Source organism: Rhamphochromis sp. 'chilingali' (assembly GCF_963969265.1).
Source record: "Rhamphochromis sp. 'chilingali' genome assembly, chromosome: 8".
In the NCBI taxonomy this organism is placed as follows: Eukaryota; Metazoa; Chordata; class Actinopteri; order Cichliformes; family Cichlidae; genus Rhamphochromis; species Rhamphochromis sp. 'chilingali'.
Window position 1 is genome coordinate 9,615,083 of NC_137935.1, and position 18,237 is coordinate 9,633,319.

The window sequence follows — 18,237 nt, forward strand, 5'->3', positions numbered from 1 at the left end:
ATATACATTTTCTTTTTTCATATGGTCAAATGGACAACAAATACTTTCAAAATGTGAAGACATTTGCAAAACATTTTATCAGCTAAGAGAGGAGCTAAAGCCAGCCATGCAAGCTTTAACAGATGGCCCCAATTTGTGGATAAAAGTGGATAAAAATAGCAGAATGGAATGCTTTAATCAAGACCTTTGATGTGCTCTGGGCTCCATATTGCTTTTGGCACAGCATCCAAATATTTTCTCTCAAGATAAGAACCTTATCTATTGTCTGAAAGGAATGCTAGCCATTCCTTCCTAATGTTCGAGTTTATATTAGCCAAAGACAAGATCCGCATGTCAAAGGGCCAGCTGCTCAGTCAACCTCATCTAGGTCTACTTGAGTGAATGTATTTATACTTGAAAAGGGCAGATGCTTACCTGAAGGCAAGTACTCCATCTGAATGCTTGGTTTGCAGGTGAGGGTCTTGGTACCATTGATCTCACGTGTCTGCAATAAGACCGCTGCAATAGTGTGGAAGTTGTTGTCGCATGACAATGCGATGAGCAGGTGGAGAAGAAGTCGTTTACTGTGTTCAAACACCTCTGGACGAAAGTGATCCATGCCTTGAATAAAAACAACATAATTGGACAAATAAGTCTATTTTACGGTCAATTCAATTTAAATTTCAGCTACTCCTTATGGTCATCTGGGACGAAGTAACACAGTAAGATCAAAACCTTACAATATTACAGAGAGAACATTAGGGATTCTCTCTGAGTTGCACTTTTCACTCAACTCTACAGTGCATCATTAGATATGTAATCATTATACTACAGCTGTTAAAGAGAAGACTGATTGTACTGTGAATTTACCCAAAAACAGTGAATGTAGCAGCAAAGGTAGGTGCATGGTCCAATCCTCGGTCACACTGTGGTCCACGACCATCTCTGTCATGAAGATGACCGCTATGTTACACCTATAATAAGCAAACATTCACACTATTAACCCTCTGAGTGAAACACCATTTCATATCCTAAGAAAATCAATTTCTTAAGATAGATTTAAATAAAAACTTTTTTGTGGTGGATACAGATGAATACTATTACAGTAAATTCATTTAGAAACAACATAGCAGGTTATAGCAGCTAACCTGTGCAGTGGTCCCCTGGGAGTAATGGTCTCTGGTAAAAAGTCCACTAGTGGAGCCCAACATCCTCCAGTCAGAGGCATGGGCAGAGGATGGGGCTGGTTGGTCTCAATAACAGCCACAAGCCAGTCAGCATAGGGTGGCAAAGGTTCACCTGTATGGTTTAAGAGCCCATTGTTCATGATGTAAATACACAAAAAAGAACTTCAGTTTTGAAATATAGTTGTCATAACTAATTTCCAGGATTCTTTTAATAATCGTCAGATTATGTTTAGCCACATTTATCTCTAGAACCATTACAGGCTAAGAGGGTTTAACAAAGCTGTTTTTGGGTCACTAGCAGCAGTGTGGGGGCCCTAGGCTCAACTCCTTGTATTTTAGTGCCAATTATCACAGAGTCTCTTAAAAAGCCCCAGGCCACTTTGCACTGCTCATAAATTATCACTGGAATATGGCTGATTACCAATGTACCCTCCAACCAGGCTGTATATTCTATACTCATCAAAACCATTACAATCACATTTTCTTTCTTAGGTGCTTGGTACAGAAAAATACTCACTCTTATCTTCATCATAAGATCCTCCCGAGCTGTTGCTGTAGCGCGATTCCAGACGATTATGTGCTCGTATTATATGAGTAAGCCTGAAGTCACAGAAAAAGATTTTTTGATAATAGGGTAGGGTGTTGATAACACTGCGTTAAATCAATCACACAATTAAAGACATTTTTGCCCACTGCACCTCTCCTCATTCTCCTTTAAAGTCTTGGTATCATCTGTATCAGTGAAGCTTTCTTGGCCTGCAACAACAGTATTGCTGCTTGATGTGGTGCCTAGAAATTAATCAGAAATCAAGTGAGGCTAAACTCCAACACTGCTTCACATGCACAATTTGGATCTTTCCCAGAAGGGAATTTTAATGGTGGTTTACAAAAAACAAAAAACAAAAAATATATATGTACAAGCTTTTTCAAAAGATGTACCTGAAGCAGCTGCAGAAGCCTTGCTTGTGGCTGTAAATCGATAAAAAGGAGGGCTATCACAGTGTTGCACCACAGGATTCACAGGATCAGTCTGCTGTAACTCAAATATCAGTTCCTCCATGGTTTGGATTGTGTTGTTTCGGCATAGATAGATCACCACCTTCTTGATCTGAATAAATACACCAACACATTTCTGTGAGAAACTGTAAGGATACAAAACCGCTCCCAAAAAACAAAGTTACATAACATTACAAACAGGGCTTGATATCTTACATATGGGAGAAGGGCAGTGTCACTGCTGACACCACACAAGCTGATGAGAAACTGCAGTGTGGTTCTCAGATTGTTGCTCCATTTGTCATTGCTGATTAAAGCATTCCAGGCATTTTCCATTTCTGGTCCAGGTAGATCATCTCCATACTGGGAAGGCAGGGGGTTAAAAAAAGAACATATTCCATGTCAGCTACGTTTATCTCAGATTACCTACGCCTCTTTTGATAAAATCATATTTCCCAAGCATGCGGTTACCTTGGCGGTCATAAACAAGAGATTATTGAGAACCATAGATGTAGCTTGTAAGGAGCCCCAGCCAGTGCCTTTTAGTGGGTGTGATGAACCTGCGCTGGTTAATTGGCTAGAAGAGTTGTAACTTGAGGAGCATGGTGAGAACATTGGGAGCAGCAGGCCGCTATCAACCAGCTCTATGTTACCAAGCCAGGGCAGGAGGTAGGTTAGCATGATCTGCCTCCCATTGGTATGAGTGGTGGGGAACCTCTGGCTAACCTCTGGAACAAGCAGAAGGAAGGCAATACAGTGGTCACTGTGGTTTTTTCATTTTATAGGAAACTCAAACACATGCTGTACATTCAGTTTCACCATAATTGGCAGTTTGATCCTGATCCGCATATGCATTAAACTTAAACAGGGGTTGCCCCTAAGTCAAGTTAGGCTCTCTGTGTGTCTGTGGTTAGCAGAAGTGGCCATAAAAAGAGGTCTGCTTCTCTGGGGGATGAGCCAGTAGTATTTAGAAAGAAACCGAGAGAAGATGACAAGCCTGTGAAAAGCTGAACTACAGTAAACTACATTACTATTACAAGCATCAACATCTACCTGAGAATAGAGGAAGTGTGAGCTCAGGGTACATCTTTGCCAGCTGGCAGGAGAGCTGAGGTAGGGAAACACTGTACAAAGGTGGCAGTGGACCATGTGTGCCATAGAGGATACTGTTTGGCTTTTGCTCTGCGATCTTCTTAGAGTATGCAAACAACTTAGCTTCAAGAATCTGTTAAATGGAAGAGGGAGAATGTGTCCTTTAAGCTGGAACCACAGAAAACTGCATAAAAGAGCTCAGCAAACTGAGGTTTCTCACCTGCATTAGCTGCATTGAAATCTCATAGATTTCTCTGTTGGTGTCTGACGCCTTAAAGAGCACCAGATTTAGCAGCGTTACTATGTCACTTGGGTAGGTTTTGCTTGTGAAGAAACAGAGAAAAATGAGTATGAATCACTTATTTAGTGTTATCAAAGTAAGAGGCTCATGTTGCAAGATTTAACATCCACATTATGGTGTTGTTCCTAAAATGTAATTATTGCTGTTTTAGCAACACAACTTACTAAGCACGTTGTTTTAATCGACTGGAAAAATAGGAAATACTTAATACTTAACCCACATATGCCCTTTAAAACTCTGTAAAAATATTATAACTGTTTCAGAACATATGCAAAATGGGTGTGTTATGCAGCAAACAAGCGTTAGTATTGCCGAAAAAAACGTACCAACATATGATGTTTGTGAAACAGCCTATTTTTCACCCATACTATAATCCTTTCTCGATACTTAATTGAGTAGTTTAAGTGTTTAGATTGTAGCAGAAGAAGTTAAAGAAGAAGATAAAGATGAATGATAGTCCTGGAGCAACTCTGACAATAATGTTGTATGAACAACACAGTGATATCAAATACATCATTTCATGCATGTTTCAATTTCTGAGATAAAGCAAGTGAAGAATTTCAGTGCAATAGTGAGTTGTTAGTTTGAGACTTTGGCTAATTTACTTACTAAAATGGACCGTAATGCTAAATGAGAGAATTCAGTGTCAGTCCAAATTAGCCAAAGTAAATGCACTTCAAAAACCTATACAGATAAACTAATGAAGACCCAATAAAAAAAAATCACTGAAAATGCAAAATTCATCTGAGATTTTGTACCTGCAGCCACAGACTGTAGCGATGGCTTTGAAGCACCCCGAGGCGACCTGCTTTGAGCCTGTGTAGCAACGATCCACAGCCCAGTTGAATAGGTTGACCTGGTCAACATTGAGTTCCAGCAACAAGATGACAACTTCACAGCCAAGCTGATGGACCTGAGCCAGGAGCAAACACCAACACAGACTTTTTTAGATTTAATTTCTTCTTTTTTCCCCTCCCTTGTACTCCACACTTTGTATCAGTCATCAGTAAATGATTTAAGGTCTCAGTGTAGCATGGTTCTAGGAGCTCTACAAAGAAGTTGATAAATGACCAGTTAATGCAACTCCTCAAACCACATAATAAATTGTGCTAAGGAAAAATATCTAAAATAAACATGCAGGTGCTTTATCTTGTATCATAAATGGGAATAAAGTCAAAATCAGTTTATCCTGAAAGAAAACTGCCCTTCTCCAGCAAGATAATGCTGAGCAGTTGGCAAGCACTAGTGCTGGCTTTTTATAAAGCAAGCTTCAGAAAGCTATCCGAGGGGCTTCCTGGGTCAGCTCCTTGTTTAAATGCACCACAGTGGTAAAGTATTGGCTACAGACCCGCTGATCCTGGCAGGCTAGTATATTATCCAGCCACTTGTAGAGGTATCCGTCTGGAGAGAGGCCAACGTTATCAAACACAGGCCCACAGCACAGCACAGCAGACATAGCCTGTGAGAACATCAGCCAAGAATGCTCACATGTTAATGGTTTAAACAACCAAGACAAGACAACCCTATTCACTCTGCCACTGTTCTACCAACAACTCTTTCTTTTTATCTAGAAATGCGACATAACATTTAATCTCAATGTGGTCATTCAACACAGCTGAATACTAAACAATCAGATTCTTCTTACTTATTCTGAATTTGTGACTTAGTCATTTACTTAGAGTCTAATTATGATTACCTTTAGGGCACAATACTGATATCTTGTGATCTGATGATTTCTGTCGCTGTAGCGATCCAGAGGAGTGAACATGATGCTGAAAGGCCCAGCCCACTGGCTGAAGAGGATGAAGAGGTGATGCCGCAGGCTCTGCTGTGGAAACAGGAAGCGTCTGTGGTGCACTGGGTTGGAGGTGGAGGTGGAGGGGATGAAAGAGCTTGTTATAGGTTTGCTCATTAAAAAAGTCTAGAGCCAGCAAAAATTATCCCGGGATCTTAAGCCCATCACAACTAAATAAAAGTGCATTTTCCCAATCTGATAATAGGTTCTTGATGTCCCCTGACAGACTATTAGCCATTCAGTGGGGACTTGTGAATGCTTGGCAACTCATGAGTCATCACCTGCCCTTTCCTGCACTGTCTTTAAGTAGAACTATTCTTGGATCCACTCCCCTTGGGCTACATCCAAATCAAGATCAATGTCAAGACTCTGGTCTTTCATGCAGTGTTCTAATGGCAGCCTAATGGAAACCTATTATACAATTCACTTTTCGCAAATGGACAGATGGATTACACCAGGTACTCATAAAAAGGAATACAGAACTTTCACATTTTCTGCTAAGTAATTTATCAGTCTGACCTATAGAGCAGTGACTGGTCTGACAAGAAAGGACTTTAAATTTAAGCTAGTTGCAGTAGTACCTGGTACGCATTGGATGAGGTTGGCCACCATGGCACTGAAGTGAGCTCGGATGTCCTTAAGGATCTCTGCATCTTTATCATTCTCAGCTTCCAGAAGCATCCGGGTCAGATCCACATATTCCAGGAAGAGAGCCCCCAGGGCGAGTGTGTCACGTTCCAATGCTCCATTTGTACTGTGGCATGAAAAAAAAACCCCCACAGAGACACCCGGTTCAGAGACATCACCAAGAAAATATTATGCAATAATGACATATTCACTTCTGTTTAAATACCTATAAACTGTAGCACTAATGGCAATTATTTGTATCAAAAACTCACTTGCATGAAACTGGGGGAGCCGTCTCTGTAATTAAGTACCTTTTTGCGATTCAGTCTTTTTTTGGGCTAACAGTGTCAACTGATACTATCACACTAACCTATCACTGATGACACCAGCATCAGCCAGGAGCTCAAATATCCTCAGCAGTTGAAGTCTCAGCAGGTCTCGTCGTTCACGCCGCTTCTTGTTCTGTAAAACATAATTAGAACATCTTTACAACCAGATTGTCTGTAAAAATAAAATGTTCTAAACTATATGAACTCTTTAGCAAATACTACATTATAGTCTAACATAGCTATAAATTCTCTCTGATTGTGCATATTTTGCATATATTATTAATTGAGTCATATATACCTCAGGTCTTCTCTCTAATGCCTCTTTCATAAGGGGATGCAGCTCCTCCACAAGCTCTCTGTGTGCATTAAAAACATAAACTCGTGATATAAATGTAAAATACAAAATGAAGTTCAGTAGCAAAAATTAAACTGCAGAATGACATTTTTCAAAAACAATTAAAAAAGCTATTAAATCTGAGCTCTAGGAAACAATTTAGAAACAGCTATGTGAGGCATCAAAGTATTATTCAACTCTAATCCTCTGCTCATCTGCACTTTAAAAGCCACACAAATGCACTACCTTTAATTATTGAAAAACTATTAGATTGCACTCTCAGTTTTTCACAGGTTAATTAAAAAAAAAAAAGACAAAACAGAACTGAAGATGTTTTGTGGCAATATTTAATCCATAAAGAAAATCACAAAAAAAGCATCACAGGAAAAAAAAGGAAAGTTTGTTTGCTTAGTTAAGCAGTAAATGATTAGCACCTAATATATAGATCTTTGATATACCTGAACACAAGAAAATTGGTGCGACCAAAGCCCAGAACTAATGACTCTGTCAACTCGATGCTCTCTGCCCTCATCAGTGGAACCAACTGCTTCAGAAGCCAAGCCACAGATGGGCTCCCGATAACCTGAAACATCAAACACCAACTGCTCAGTCAGACACATAAAATCTGCCACGACCACTAATTACTTAGAGCTGCATTGATATAAGTGTCTGTACACTTAAGAACACATTGACTTCATGCTCTATTCATGTGAAATAGCTGCTGTAATTTGATGCTTTGAGTTTTAAAGTCAACAAGCTCAGTATGAACACCTGATCCTGGAGAGACAAAGCGCAGAGGGAATTAATAAGGCCAGAGGACAGGGAGGCATGTACCTTGTTATCGAGGTTGACACTGCTGTCGGGTGTAGGAGCTGTGATCTCAGGTGTCGATGCTCTCAGATGGCCGGGGCTCATGATACTGGGCTTGGCCACTCCAAAGCAAAGGATCAGGTAGTTTCTCCATAGGGTTATATAGTTATCTCCACTGCCAGAGGTACTGGTCTTCTTTGCGTACACTGGATTACTGGTAAGGAAAAGGAAATATTATTAGATCCTTTATAATCTCACATTCTTTCAGTGGGGAATTTTGACTTTAAGCTCAATGAAGAACTGGAATATGGGGGCAGAAACAGAAAAGGGAAGATTAAATAGGGATGTGCAGAAAATAAAAATACAGAAGTGTTTCATGTTCCCTCCTGACCACACTGTAGTCTGAAAGGGCACTTACTTTGGGTCTACCAGGGGCATGAGCATCTGCATCCGAGTGAAGGCATAAGGCCAGGCGTAGCTGAGAGCTGTGGGGCAGTGCTTGGGAAGGTTGTCCTGTCGGAGGAGGCTGTATATGCACAGCACCCAGGGGTCCTTGACAGACTGAGCAAAGATCCACACATGTGAGGGGCTCCTAATATCATAATGACTGTTGACAAGCAATGCATTCCACTCCACGAGCCACTGCAGGTCCACGTGGTGACCAGCTGGCAGGGTGACCTGCAAACAAGCAGGTGACAGAGCAGGGTCAGAGGTCAGGGACATGCCTGAAATATATCTTAAAGCACTGCTTCTTTCTGACTGTCGACCAATGTGTAAAACTAATTTATTACAGTGTGAATAAGGCAGTAATTAGGACAACAAGACAAATACATACTATATTTAGAAAAGCTTTTTTATGTTGCATATGTTGCATGCCACTCTCATTATACTCAGAAAAATGCTTATAGCTGAAATGACAGCTGGCCAGAAGTTGCTCAGCTGTTTATTTAATTTTACATGATAATTAATGAACCTGGCTTCTGTTTTCTGCTTACTTACAAGATTATTTGCTAAACCAGATTTTACATGGGGTTAAAAATCTTGTTTTTATATTTTTATGTCAGTCAGATAGAAGCTAAAGCTCCACCAACACTTCGGTTTGTGGCTTTCATCGGGGTCATCTTAAAACATATTACAAACAGCATTTTCAAGTCGCCTGGGTAAGAGTAGAAAAAATACTAAACAACCAATAATATACATTTACACATCTGACAATGGGGCACCAACAAGAATGAACTGGATCACATGTTTTACGGCGACTCACTGTCCCTGGCAACAGAGAGTGCTCAGTGGAAAATGAAGGTGGTAACTTCCACAGCATTAGGCTGAAAAAGTGCAACCAAGTTTTGCCCTACCCAATGATGAAAAAATTCCCTCAATCCTGAAAGGTCTGCCTGACTGTCCTTTCATTACAGTTAGCCAATAAATGTGGTTTTTTTATACTGCCAGTGTTGCTGGAGCTTTAAGTTCACAGATCCTATCATCTTCTCCATACAGCTTGAGGTTGTCCCTGAAAACTCATCTCTGAAAGTCGAGCCATGTGAAATGAACACAGTGACGAAAGACAAATATTAGGAAAATGAAACACGAAGCAAATAAACAGAAACATCTCGAGGTTTGCTTTGGAGCGGTGCCACAAACTGGAGGTACAAACAACTTACTGTGTCAGAGACTGCAGCGTTGACAAAGCTATCCAATATACCGGGGCTGAGCTGATCCATGATCTCTATCATTGGTTTATCATCATCCTATAGTTGGCAAAGCATACATTTTTAACCTGTACATAAAATATCTTTCTTATATTATGTTTCCTCAGCGTTCCTTCTGTGTTTTACCTCACACTGTCCAATAGTCACGAACAGACTGCGTATCTCTTTTAGGATAGCAATGGCGAGTCTGCGGGTGCTCAGCTGGCAGGAGCAGAGCAGGACAACCGCTAGTCCCTCCACAGCATGCAGCACAGTGGAGTGTGGACCTCGTTCTGAAGGCGTCTTGAGACTTGAGTTGGTCTGCGGCAGCTGTGATAAAATAAAGAAAAGCTGATTACCCAGTAGTAATATCACAATACTAAACTAGTTTATTTCTATTTCTAAAATGGGCAGTTAGTAAAAGACAACTGTGTATACCTCAGTGGTGTGCATTTTAGAGGTGTCAGACGTCTTTCCTGGTGCAGCCATGGTGAGTTTCCACTGAGTGAGGAGCTGCAGCAGTAATTTAAGGGATGTATCTAACAATCCCTGGTGGGTGTCTTGGACCTCACGCAACAGGAAGTTGGTAAATCCAAACAGGACGTCATCACGCCAGTCGGAGAAATCCAGCAGCAGACTTTGCAAGGAATTCTGTGCTATGAGTCGAAGCTCATCATCCATGTGGATTGTCAGTCTGACAAAGACAAAATAAACCAAACAAAAATAATGATAAATGAAGAATAACTTTTATGCAGATGAATGACAGGTCCTCTATGTATTGTTTCATATCAGGTTACTCACCGAGACAGGAGGTCTATGAGTTCTGGCTTAGACATCCCATCAGGCAGGATGCGAGGAATGGCAGCGACACATGTCCTGAACAAGTCGATCTTAGGTTTTCTCTCACCTCTGAAAAGGTCGCATTTCAGTTATGTTAAAAAGTCTTGTTTTCTGTGTCAAAGTGTAAATTGATCAAGTATTGAGAACAAGAGCGTTAAGTTAATGATGAGTCCAGTCCAGTCCAGTCAGCTGGGATGTGTGCAAACTTACGTGATCATGTCCTCAGGCTCTTTGTTCAACATCTGAGCATTGGTCATCATCATGCATCGGCCCACCTCCTTGTCCAGGTGTCTGAGAATGTTGTCAATAGCCTTTGGGACGTGAAAATAATACTGAGACATACCTGGGAACATGAGAGAGGAAAACCTATTGAACTACTTTAGCTCACTGGAATATTTTTAATTGAATTCCTATAATTTAAAATGCAGAAGCATGACATTTTCAGAATTCGTGACCATGGTCTGCCTCTCTCACCAATGACTTTGGCCTCTTCATCTGTTAGTGTCTTGCTCAGATATGTCTTCTTTACTCGGAGTGTGTTCCCAGAGGGCAAAGTGCAACCAGTGTTAGGCATGGGAGGCTCACCGTCCTTCTGCTGCAGTTTATCGGCTACAACCAGGAATGCTCTCAGACCAATATTCATTCTCTAAACATGACAGAAGGGTCACCTGTTAGTTATCAGTTTCCAGCATCCCATTACCAGTCTTGCAGGACCTTTACAAATGAAATTGACTGCTATACAAACGTGTACCTCAGGATTAAGACTAAAGGCTTTTGCAGGTTTCCCAACACACAGAAGGTCAAAGATAATCTCTTTCATGGCATAATCCAGTCTTTCCTGCAGAAAAATGAACATAAAATACAAATCAGTTATAAATAACCTGATTATTCTATTACGAATGGCATCTGCTAACAGTCATACAGTACAGTACAGCACACAAGTGTATTCACCTGGGCGATAAACTGGATGATTTTCACAAAGATATTGAGGGGCATGTCTCTTGGTACCACACTGCGGGATCCTTTGGGGAAAAGTGTTGTTACAATGGTGTTGAGTCGACTGAGAAATGAGACAAAGAAAGCAAGTTAATAAAAGACTTTGTGCAAACATTTAACAAATTAGACAGATCATTTTAAGACATGTTTATTTTGGGCTTGATCAGCACCCAAATATCTGTCTGGACCCATCTGGAATTCCTCAAGTGGGCTTTAGCTTGTACGTAATAACATCTGCAAACAGCTGATAACCCTGCAGGCAACTGTTACTGGAAATCTTGTATTGGTTTGAGCCTAAATCTGTCTAAATCAGTTCTAAAAATATAAAAAAAACCCACAAAATGTTTTTAAAAACATTTTTTTAATCTTCCCTAAATCCGCCACTTCATCATGTTCAGAATTTGTTTTGTAATAAAATATAAAATAGGATATTTCTACGATAACAGTTATTTACTGACACTTAAAAAGAAAATAAATGTAAATGCAAACAGTAAAGGATTTTTACCCTTGTGTCGCAGTGTTGCTCTCACACTTGATTCTGATCATGTAAACCCACAACAGTCTATAGAGGGACTCCAGTGCAACACGAGCCATTTTTGGGTCTCTACTCTGTAATGAAATAAGGTTGATCGAAGAAGTCAATGATAGATCCATCTTGAAGAAAAATAATCAGTGTAATATTGCTCACAATATCAAGTAAAAAATGTAGTTCACGCAATTATTTTTGACAATTAAAGCTGTAATATTTGGACTGACTGAGACGCAGCATCCTTTAAATAACAAATGCAGTTTTACAACTGTTAGTTACTAAGTTACATTACCTTCAGATTTGAGAGGCAGTTGTTAAGGAAGATGTGCCATCTGTTAAGGAAGAACTGTTTCTGGCTGACACACAGCAGGCACGTCACCAAAGGGTAAAATGCCTGAACAGAAGACACAAAGTGCAGCCTTGTTACAACAAATTCTCTCTTTTTTTAATTTGTAAGTTATTGACTTACAACTAAAACACTGGGATTTTCTGCATATTATATTCAAACTTGCCTATTAAGTTGTCAATTTGTGGAATAATGCATTATCTCTGAGCAACCTTTGCATAAGTGCATCTAAACCAGCTTCCTTTTGAAGACATAATGTGGTTCCCTCTTTTTTAAAAAATGTTTTTTGCTGATGGTGCATCATTCATAAAATATAGCTTTCAGCCATTATCATTGCCTCAGGAGAAAGTAGATGGCTGTTGTCTTTCCAGATCCATGTGAACTACCATGGTGAAATGTTTTATTGAAGACACTTAGAGGAGAAGAGACTTTAAATATGCTTACACATACTGCAGTGCTTTTAATGTGTTTTTTAATGCTATGAAACAGCAGCCTGTCTTCCCTCATAAATGTTTTCTATTGTAGACACTAAAAAACTAAAAAAAACACACACAAAAGTGACCTTGAAAATTCACAGGCATCCAGGGAATCTGAGCATGTAACTGAAGATGTACAAAAGAGACAGGTCCAACAATCAGTGTCACTTTGTTTTGAACTAACCAGTGAGTGCTTCTTCCTGGAGGACAAGTCCAGGGTTGTGTCGTACAAGCTGTCCACAAAATTCCTCAGGCATGGTACGTTCACCTCGTTCTTCACAGCCTAAGACAAGATTACACATCACAGTATGGCACAAAAAGACAAAAACTTCTCCCCCTGAGTGATCTTCTATATATAGTGTAAAACATTTCCAATGCAGAGCCTAAAACTAATGCTATTTTGTGTGTGTTTAAAGTTATTGCTAATTTGCAACTATCACCTTTATTTGGGTTTTTACATACTGTAAATAGTACTTTCATAAGATATGCAGTGTTCACTATACACTATAGATACACTGCTACAATGAAATACACATAACAACTGGGTATTGCACACAAGAATCAGATGAGGAAGAAACTTACTGCTGCCACGGGAACCAGAATCTCAACAAAGAGGCCAGCTAAAGCATGCTTAATGTCCTTGTCTTTGACTTCCAGGAAATACTGGGCACACTCCTGTGAAAGAGAAAAAATAGTGTAAGCTGCATGAAAAAGCCAATGGGAAGCACAGTTAAAATAAAACATCAAATCTTAACAGTTCTCAGAATTTAATTCATAGTTTCTACCCAACAGAAACATTAGTATAGAAGAGTTTAATACGGCAGAGGATGAGTACAGAAGAAGTACAATATTCATATATATTCAGTTTATAATGTATTGAGGCAGAAATATTATTCAGTTACTAAAGCTATTATACCTGCATAAACTGAAAAGAGGCTTCAAAATCCTCAACGGGATACATCTTAATTCGGAAGAACTTGACCCCCATGATGAGGCTAATGGTACTCTGGACCACATAAGGATTGTGCTCTTTTTGCCGCAGCTCCTTTAGCTCAGTCATAAACTTCTTCTTCACAGCAGGAAACCTGAGAATAAAAATAGCTAAATGAGGCTCTATATTAAGACATGCTTGCACAGCTCAGTCAGACAAATCCCAAGTCAGCACTTCCATAAAGAAGCAGAGTTGTGACTCAGAAAGAATACAGTGATAATATTCAGCGTGCACACCTCCCAAAATATCAGCCCCTCATCTCACCCTCTATATGCAGACTGTGAGTCTGTGCCCCCAGATGAACTCCTCATCTAGCACCTGATCCTTTGCCCAAATTGAACCAGAGATGAGATTCTTCAGCTGGTCTAAATTTAGACGATAATTCATCATGGGAGCTCATATGAGCATTTCTTAACCTCTTCCCTGTTGGCTAGAGCTGCACTTGAAAGAAAGTGAATACAGCTGGGAGAAGAAATGCTGTATTATTTCGACAGTCAAAATCAGCAACCCTTTAAAAAAAAAAGAGACTGCATCAACCTTTCTGAAGACGATTCATTTTAGTTTACAGCCAAATTCATTACCTCTTCCTTTGCCTGATCTTTAGAAAAGTAAATATCTCACTAATATGTCATATAAGTGTCCTTTAGAAAAGGTTATGTGGCATGCCCATCGGCAATATCTCTATTTTAAGGGCTTATTCCTTTCTTCGGTGATCTCAAAACTTCAAAATAAACAGAGACATTCATTTCCAGTCCTAGTTTGGGGTGAAGGGGATCGCTCCAGAAGTATGTCATCCCTACAGTACGTTCCAGTCTCTTAAACCAGGGAATGTTTTGCAAGAAGGCATTAGGAACAGTAACACACCAATGTGATGTGGCATGACAGCAACAGAGGAGAGGGTAGTAATTTATCATACAGTGAAAAAAAGTTAAAACACAGCCAATAGTACTGAATTATTATCACTGTTCTGTTTTTGTGCCTTACTTGGACTGGGCTAATACTCCTATGACTTCAGCATAGAGGTCTGCTACAGTGTGCATGTTGCCAGTGTTCGGACCATGATACCTGCAGGAAAACAATGCATTATACCAAAAACAGCACATTTTAGAGAGACTGAATGAAAAGTAAACTTTGTAAGGACAGATGAGATCTTACCCCTCTTTGTATCTAAAGTGCTTAAAGGCTAAGTTAATGACTTCATTCACCAAACTGTCAAGGGTCGGGTAGAGCGGCATCTGATTAAGAATCAATAGAAAACATGATCATCTCAAGATGTCTGCCAAATTAAGTTTATTTTGTCAGCAGCAATAAATCAGGGAACCTGATGAAATTATAGGATAAGCTAAGTAGATTTTGTGTAGTACAGAGTTTAGTCACTTTACCTGTTTCAAAACTTCTATAAGTACAAGAGAGAAGATGAAATCAATGGCCAAATCCCGCCTTTCAAGTAGATAATCTCTCTGTTGCTCGTCACTGTTAGAGAGAAAACATGTTTGCTATAATCATAAAGCACACCTGAGCCTCACCATTCTTTTGTCTACAAGTGACTCATGCTTGCGTGCAGAAATCAATGTAATTGTTCTCACTTTTTGGACTTGGTGTTGGCTCTTGGGCGGTACTCGTGCAACTCCTCTTCTAATCCATTTTGTCGTTTGTACCAGTCAAACAAAGTGCGGAGGATGGAAGGGAGACTGTATTCAGCCAAAGAGCTCATGGAGCTTATCAACTAGGAGAGCAAGACATACATAGCGCAAATGAGCATTTGGGTTTAGCGGTCCACATACCAAAGTGAAAGATAGCCATCAGTATTTCCTTTGTTTATTTGAGCAGCAATTTCAACATCAATTCCAATAACAAACAAGCATTAATTTGCATTTCATCATGTCTCAAGCATTTTTTAAACATTTTAACAATAAATGGGCAACATGGGTTTAAGTAAAGTAAAAGCAACACTAAGAAAAGGCACCGAGTTTGAATAGTGAACTGGTTCTTATTGGGGATACAGTACGCAGAAATACAGAGCGCCCATGGGGCTGCCTCCCTCAGTCTTGGGGGTGGGTGAGCGAAAGGAAGGAACAGGCCGGGCACACAGGAAGGGAGGAGAGTCTGGTGGGACTGGGGAACACAGTGAGCCCTTCATTCAGCACACGGCTGGAGAAGAATCCTGGCTCTGTGTGGCTGCTGAATGGCCTCGCGCAGCAGCACAGACACACCTCTGTGGCTGTGAAAGGGCCTTCTCTGAAAAGCCACAGACCTGCTCGATACACCTAGTGCTGAGGCAGTGCCAGCTGTCAAGGTAAACACTCCTGCCCATGACTAGATCTGAAAGACCTTTTGGGATGTGAGCTGGGCTTTCAACCATCAACTTTTTCAAGCTGAAGTGCATCATACTAGAGCAGTATCTATGACGTGCTTATTTTCCAATTGGGAGAGGAAACACAGTTACCTCTGTGTTGGTGTTGGATTTTGTATAGAATAAAAATATAATCTAATATTGTTATATTACAGGTAAAACAAATAGTTTATCTAGTGAGCATTTGGTCCTAGGTCCCTGTATTTCTATGCACTTACTTGGTCAAACTGAGGATCTTCTCCCCGCTGTAGTGACTTTGTTAATGGCTTTTCCTAAAAAGGCAGAAAAAATAGTCATTTTAAAACTTTATTTTTGCAATAATACAGACAAAAAAAGTTCTTTGTAGTGTGATTTAAAGAGTATAACTCCAAATCTGATGACTAAGGAGTATGAACCGGGACTGATCACAGCCCAGCTAATGAGAGGGCCATCAATCAGTCTGTTGCCTGGCTAGGAGCAGGCAGGGTCACTTACAATATTAGAGATGGGACATTTATGACAGTTCTTATTATTACAGTCTTCCATCATCTAAGATAAAAGCCTTCAAAAGGGTTTAATTCTCAGTGCACCCATCTCCTGGCAAAGTGACAGGCCCGTCGATGACTTCTTGACTCTCTAGCCATCAGGTCATAACCAGCCATCCTTTTTATGAAAAGGCTTAAAAAACATAAGCTGTTAACACAGATGGTTTAACTCTCTGAAACTCACTTCACTTCATATATACCGCACACAAATATCTACTTAAAACATTTGGGAAAACGGCAACGAAATTGTTAGCATTGTACAATTTTTGGAAAGATAAGACAACATTTTAGGTGAAGCTCCATCACACAACGCAAGCCTGATTTAAGGGCAAATTTACGTAAAACAGACAGTAGCATCATTCTACATCTATTGTTTATTCTTGTGCAATTAAAAATGTCTTCTTTCTCTTCCTTTTTGCAACCCTGCTTTTCCAAAAACTCCCTATTGCCATGTCATCAGCCAGGCAGCACATCACAGCACTTCAGTTGCTGATTAATCCAAAAAAGCTAACTGTGTGATCTGTGTCACAGTGACATTGCGTGGGCCATAATGCTCTCTCTCTCTCTCTCTCACACACAGCTGGAACACCAGCTAAGCTCCAAGGTTTGATGAACCTTTTAGTTTTTAGACAAATGCTTGAATCTGAGACGCCCATCTGTGCTGGAATGACAGAAAAGTCAATGCTTCTAGCTCGGCATGGCTTTTAAAGATTTTACTGCCATTTGGTCCAGCCTGATTCCTCATAGGTTTAAAGCATTTTTTTCATTGATACATGTATTTTGTAACCTGTGTCTTTTTGTGCTTTACCCTAACAAATGTTGACTACAGATCAATGTCCATGATGGATTCTGATAAATGAACTCACAACAACAGTGGGAAAACTACAAGAAGAGACTAAAACAAATTACTCAGCCAGGTCTCCACTGAGAGGAAAAACCAAGAGAGACACATCCTCCCTGCAGTCCTCTGGAGGGTAACAGAATGAAACAAGGGGCTACACTCTTCCCCTATGGTAATTAACACTTCACTGCAAGCCGAAGCGGGTGACTAACAGTTTTTTGTAAATCACAGCACCTAAAACTGGAGACAGAATGTCCACAGCAGCTTCACTGATTCAAGGCAACAAGTAAACTCACAATTTATCAGACCTACTAAAAATCACATGGAAGAGTAGCTATGTGTTTCAAATAATTAAATAACAGTATGTAAAGCAAAATGTATGATGATGATCATCAAATGGCGGTAACACTTATAAGATACTGATACACCAGTCTGACTTTCTGTCCACAGAATTATTTCTGTGAGCTGTTTTTGGCCTGAAAGGATCAGCTCCATCCTCCACTGGACTAAAAGTCTCCTGGAGATTTTATTGCCAGCTTGTGCATTCATCTAGTTTTCCAGAAATATTTAATTGCAACATAAAGACAAAGTCAGAACAGCTAGAAATGAGTTTATGGTGGGTTTCTATTGATTAAATATTAATTTTATGGTTAAAATGAATGATAAATGAATACATATTGGAAGAGAAACATAATTAGTATAGAGACGACATGTACTTTCCTGTGAAAACATGAAAATATTAACTCTAGATAAAAGCCTCGGAAGAGGACTCGCTTTACTTCAGTGAAAGTACATTTTTTGCTGTTGGACATTGATTGCACGTATCTGCAGAGACTAACTACTGATCAGCGGGGGGTGTACATGCAAAGTGAGCTACTTTTGATTGGAAGGTAATGGCACAGGTCACGTGGTGGAGGGCAGTCTTCTTCCAAATAATCGTGGTCTGACTTGGAATCACTGCAATCAGACAGGTTGACAAAGGTTTGTCAATAATTGCTAACTAATTTTGCATGTTGCAATAGATCTAAGTCAGTCTGAAGATGACTGCGACTTGTCTTTGCAATCGGGGACTCAGCTGGTTGCCAGATGACTGCATTCTGGTTACATTCTTACATAAAAAGCAGGGTGCCAAGCACCTAGACAGTTAAATCTGTCCTGGCTGTATTTGTGGGGAAATATTTGAATTTCTGCTTCAGTTCTACG

General features: G+C 40.0%; 1 protein-coding gene across 5 annotated transcripts in view; it reads right to left on the reverse strand.

The window, feature by feature from the left end:
- The window catches only part of frya (furry homolog a), a 46,558-nt gene that overhangs the window by 13,085 nt on the left and 15,236 nt on the right, over nt 1-18,237 (reverse strand). For all 5 annotated transcript variants that reach the window (XM_080889400.1, XM_080889397.1, XM_080889398.1 and 2 more), the window contains exons 3-39: nt 15,888-15,941; nt 14,903-15,042; nt 14,699-14,789; nt 14,472-14,551; nt 14,301-14,381; nt 13,242-13,410; nt 12,908-13,000; nt 12,510-12,608; nt 11,796-11,897; nt 11,480-11,583; nt 10,930-11,038; nt 10,730-10,816; nt 10,453-10,624; nt 10,189-10,321; nt 9,940-10,047; nt 9,577-9,832; nt 9,286-9,468; nt 9,112-9,198; nt 7,869-8,128; nt 7,475-7,664; nt 7,099-7,223; nt 6,605-6,662; nt 6,348-6,439; nt 5,932-6,104; nt 5,252-5,412; nt 4,904-5,014; nt 4,314-4,468; nt 3,475-3,577; nt 3,216-3,387; nt 2,634-2,890; nt 2,379-2,525; nt 2,106-2,274; nt 1,865-1,955; nt 1,684-1,766; nt 1,128-1,278; nt 850-953; nt 415-600 (exon numbers count right to left, since the gene is read on the reverse strand). In XM_080889400.1, the coding sequence (XP_080745526.1) occupies nt 415-600; nt 850-953; nt 1,128-1,278; nt 1,684-1,766; nt 1,865-1,955; nt 2,106-2,274; nt 2,379-2,525; nt 2,634-2,890; nt 3,216-3,387; nt 3,475-3,577; nt 4,314-4,468; nt 4,904-5,014; nt 5,252-5,412; nt 5,932-6,104; nt 6,348-6,439; nt 6,605-6,662; nt 7,099-7,223; nt 7,475-7,664; nt 7,869-8,128; nt 9,112-9,198; nt 9,286-9,468; nt 9,577-9,832; nt 9,940-10,047; nt 10,189-10,321; nt 10,453-10,624; nt 10,730-10,816; nt 10,930-11,038; nt 11,480-11,583; nt 11,796-11,897; nt 12,510-12,608; nt 12,908-13,000; nt 13,242-13,410; nt 14,301-14,381; nt 14,472-14,551; nt 14,699-14,789; nt 14,903-15,042; nt 15,888-15,941 (4,936 nt within the window). The remainder of the gene's footprint in view (nt 1-414; nt 601-849; nt 954-1,127; nt 1,279-1,683; nt 1,767-1,864; nt 1,956-2,105; nt 2,275-2,378; nt 2,526-2,633; nt 2,891-3,215; nt 3,388-3,474; nt 3,578-4,313; nt 4,469-4,903; nt 5,015-5,251; nt 5,413-5,931; nt 6,105-6,347; nt 6,440-6,604; nt 6,663-7,098; nt 7,224-7,474; nt 7,665-7,868; nt 8,129-9,111; nt 9,199-9,285; nt 9,469-9,576; nt 9,833-9,939; nt 10,048-10,188; nt 10,322-10,452; nt 10,625-10,729; nt 10,817-10,929; nt 11,039-11,479; nt 11,584-11,795; nt 11,898-12,509; nt 12,609-12,907; nt 13,001-13,241; nt 13,411-14,300; nt 14,382-14,471; nt 14,552-14,698; nt 14,790-14,902; nt 15,043-15,887; nt 15,942-18,237) is intronic.